Below are 2895 nucleotides of genomic sequence, written 5' to 3' on the forward strand. Positions count from 1 at the left end.
CATTATATAAAATAAAAATGCTTAAATTGCATTATATATATATACTCTTCGTTATTAATGTGATAAGACTAATAAATGATTTTATGTTAAAATGTTTGACGTTAGGATGATTTAATTTTTGTTAATTTAATGTATGGACGAACCTTATAAGCATGAAGACGCCGGTGGCCTCGAGTTCTCTGGAGACGGCCTTCCAGCTGGCCATCACGATGAATTTTTGTTTCGCCGTCAACGGTAGTCGCGGATCTGTGGCGCTGGTCTGGTTCTGCGGCTTCGGTGTCGTCGCCAATTTTCCCAGCTCGCAGCCCATCTCGAACAACTTAATCTCTCTATCGTCGTCAAACAATTCACAAACACCAAAGAACACTGACAGGCTTCTTATTCTTATTCAAGGAATCCCTTGAGTACTTTACGATCCGTTTAAGGATTTTATTTTTAGAGAACACACAATAATTTTTTAATATATTAAGCGATTTATATTTATGATATTATCGCTGAGAATTTCTCGTTTGTTTTCTGATATTAATTTAACGATAAATACACGATATTTGTGATTAGTTTTATTTGCACAGGACACTTAGAAGCTCTTCTTGTAAACTCTTCTGTCGATTCTTATATTCTCTCAGGGAACACATTGATTATTTGAAATTCGTACGTATTTAATTATCATTTAATTCGTTCTGTTTCTTGAAGGAACACGAAGGAATCGATTCGGTCTAATCACTAATTAGTCGCGTCCACAGATTATAAGGCGTCCGTGACGAAGCTTAGGGATGTTAATCACTAATTAGCAGCGTTACGTCTAAAAGGGTATTCGGGATCACTAATTACATAGCAATCACAGGTTACCAAGAAGGGAATTTGGGAATCTTAATAACTAATACACCTTAGTTACTGGTTACCAAGCGAATCTCCATGAGAAATTTCAGAACTTATTAAATGACTGAAAGGAACTCAAAAGGGTTGAAATGAATCGTCTCTAACATTCGAATATTAAATAAGATTTTATTTATAAAAATACAAAAGTAATATAAATCAACGTAAATACAGAATACTATGCAAAATTATAACACAGTAAATTAAAATAAATGAGAAAAAGGAACGTCATAGGAAATTACTAATTCTGATTATTTATGCAATGCCACTACTTTAATTCCAATTATATTTGAAACAATTTTAATCATATTTTAAATATTGCATTTGAAACAATGAAAATAATTGATTTTATTTAAATAGATTAAGCGTATAATAAAATCCATCAAAACATTTTCACTCGTGCCAATGTTTAATGACTCGTACAGGCAATATTCACGAGCCGTGAAGCGCTTGTTAAATAATGGTACCCCCGGGCGGTATTCCGGATTATTTAACTTAAGGAATATATATCTTGTTTTAACAGCGAGCTAACATATACGTACATATGTATTAGGACCTTGTTTGCCCCGATATCGCTTTTCCGTGCTCTTCCTGATGGAAACGTCCCGATAAAGATCGCTCACCAGGTTCGTCGCACCCGGCACACATATTTTCCGGGAATGCGTCGAGGTACTTTCCCAGGAAGCGTGCTTTCAAGGATACCTTGTGCCTCCTGCACGTCCAAATCTTAATAGTCGAAATAATTAACTCGGTGCAAACATAATTAGAGTTCTCACACTGTGTCAGCTATTATTTACAGGCGAGCCTACTTAAAAGTGCGTCAAACGTGAAAAGGAAAATGATTTTACTAAACGCATGAAAGATAGTAATTATTTCTGCACCGATCTGATGACTTCAAATACTTTTAACCGAATACAATTACTTTTTCCGAACATATTCTAATTTAATATGAATGTAGAAAGTGAATATCGATTCTCCTCCTATACAAAATTAATGGAGCATACGACGTTTCGAATACACCTGTTAACGTCGAATGTTATTGTTCAATATTAATGGGAACGTTAAATGTTTCAATATTGTATAGAATATCGATGTGGAATAAATCGATATTACATTTTTATTATTACTCGTATTGGTTTAATATATTTTTTATTATGTGCAGCTATAGCCGTGGATTACCAAGGATCGTTTATCAGCACTCGCAACTGAAAAAGCTGGGTCGATCGGATAGACACATTGTGCATCGCCGCGAATAGCAATCAATCGCGGCCGAAAACAACTTTGTCAACCAACCACCACCGTATATACGTCCTGTCGCGCACTCGTCACTTGAACCTCCTCTCCACGTTTCACCCTTTATTTCCAATTAGACCGCGAATCTCCACGGGTTCAAAATAAATTTATAGAAACACAAATGGGACCGTGACACGATAAATATCGCAAGTGTTTGAAATCGGACAAGCCGATTTATTGTCACGTCGGTGGTTCCTCGAATTAATGATCGAACTTACAGAGAAGTCCGCGGCCTACCGACGACAATCAGGATACGTATCCCCGGTTTTGCTATCTTTAGAATCCCGGGGATCCCGTGATCCTGCGTGACTCAGTTTGAGAAAGGGGGCCCTTGTTGCCTTCAGCCCAGCCGAGTCGAGACTGACCGAGCCCGAGCAGTAACAAGTGCCCGTGCACATGCGCAATTATCCGACGATCTCGCCGTCAACCCCTCGGCGAGGGGTGAGACTGAGACGAGAAGGACACCCCTTCCCAGCTCCACTGGAACAAGCCAGCGTTAGCAGCGAGATACAAACGGCGACTAATTAATCGGGCAGATTCAATATTGGTATTCGGTTTTAATATAGGCCCGGTGCGGGTACCTACACTGCGAATATCGAATACTTTTCATATTAATATGCAATACCAGCTTTCGTCAAGAATGTACTAACTATTTTCTTTTCTCAACTGATTAAATTAAATTAACACTAGAAAGACTGAAACTTAGTATATACCTATATTGCCGAA

General features: G+C 37.9%; 2 protein-coding genes across 7 annotated transcripts in view; both read right to left on the bottom strand.

The window, feature by feature from the left end:
- LOC108624160 (globin-1) overlaps positions 1-2546 on the bottom strand; it is a 6961-nt gene extending 4415 nt beyond the window's left edge. The window contains exons 1-2 of one of the 6 annotated variants that reach the window (XM_026812893.1): positions 2388-2546; positions 144-1602 (exon numbers count right to left, since the gene is read on the bottom strand). In XM_026812893.1, coding sequence (XP_026668694.1) covers positions 144-310 — 167 coding nt within the window. In that variant the 5' untranslated portion in view covers positions 311-1602; positions 2388-2546. Of the gene's footprint in view, positions 1-143 lie in introns of all 6 variants that reach the window. The other 5 variants (XM_018023269.2, XM_026812892.1, XM_026812891.1 and 2 more) reach the window with 5 other exon arrangements.
- LOC113464216 (putative methylmalonate-semialdehyde dehydrogenase [acylating], mitochondrial) overlaps positions 1-2895 on the bottom strand; it is a 102050-nt gene that overhangs the window by 84241 nt on the left and 14914 nt on the right. The gene's annotated exons all lie outside the window — the stretch shown is intronic.

This window comes from Ceratina calcarata, unplaced genomic scaffold (assembly GCF_001652005.2).
Source record: "Ceratina calcarata isolate Rehan_Ccalc_2016 unplaced genomic scaffold, ASM165200v1 scaffold299.2, whole genome shotgun sequence".
Taxonomy (NCBI): Eukaryota; Metazoa; Arthropoda; class Insecta; order Hymenoptera; family Apidae; genus Ceratina; species Ceratina calcarata.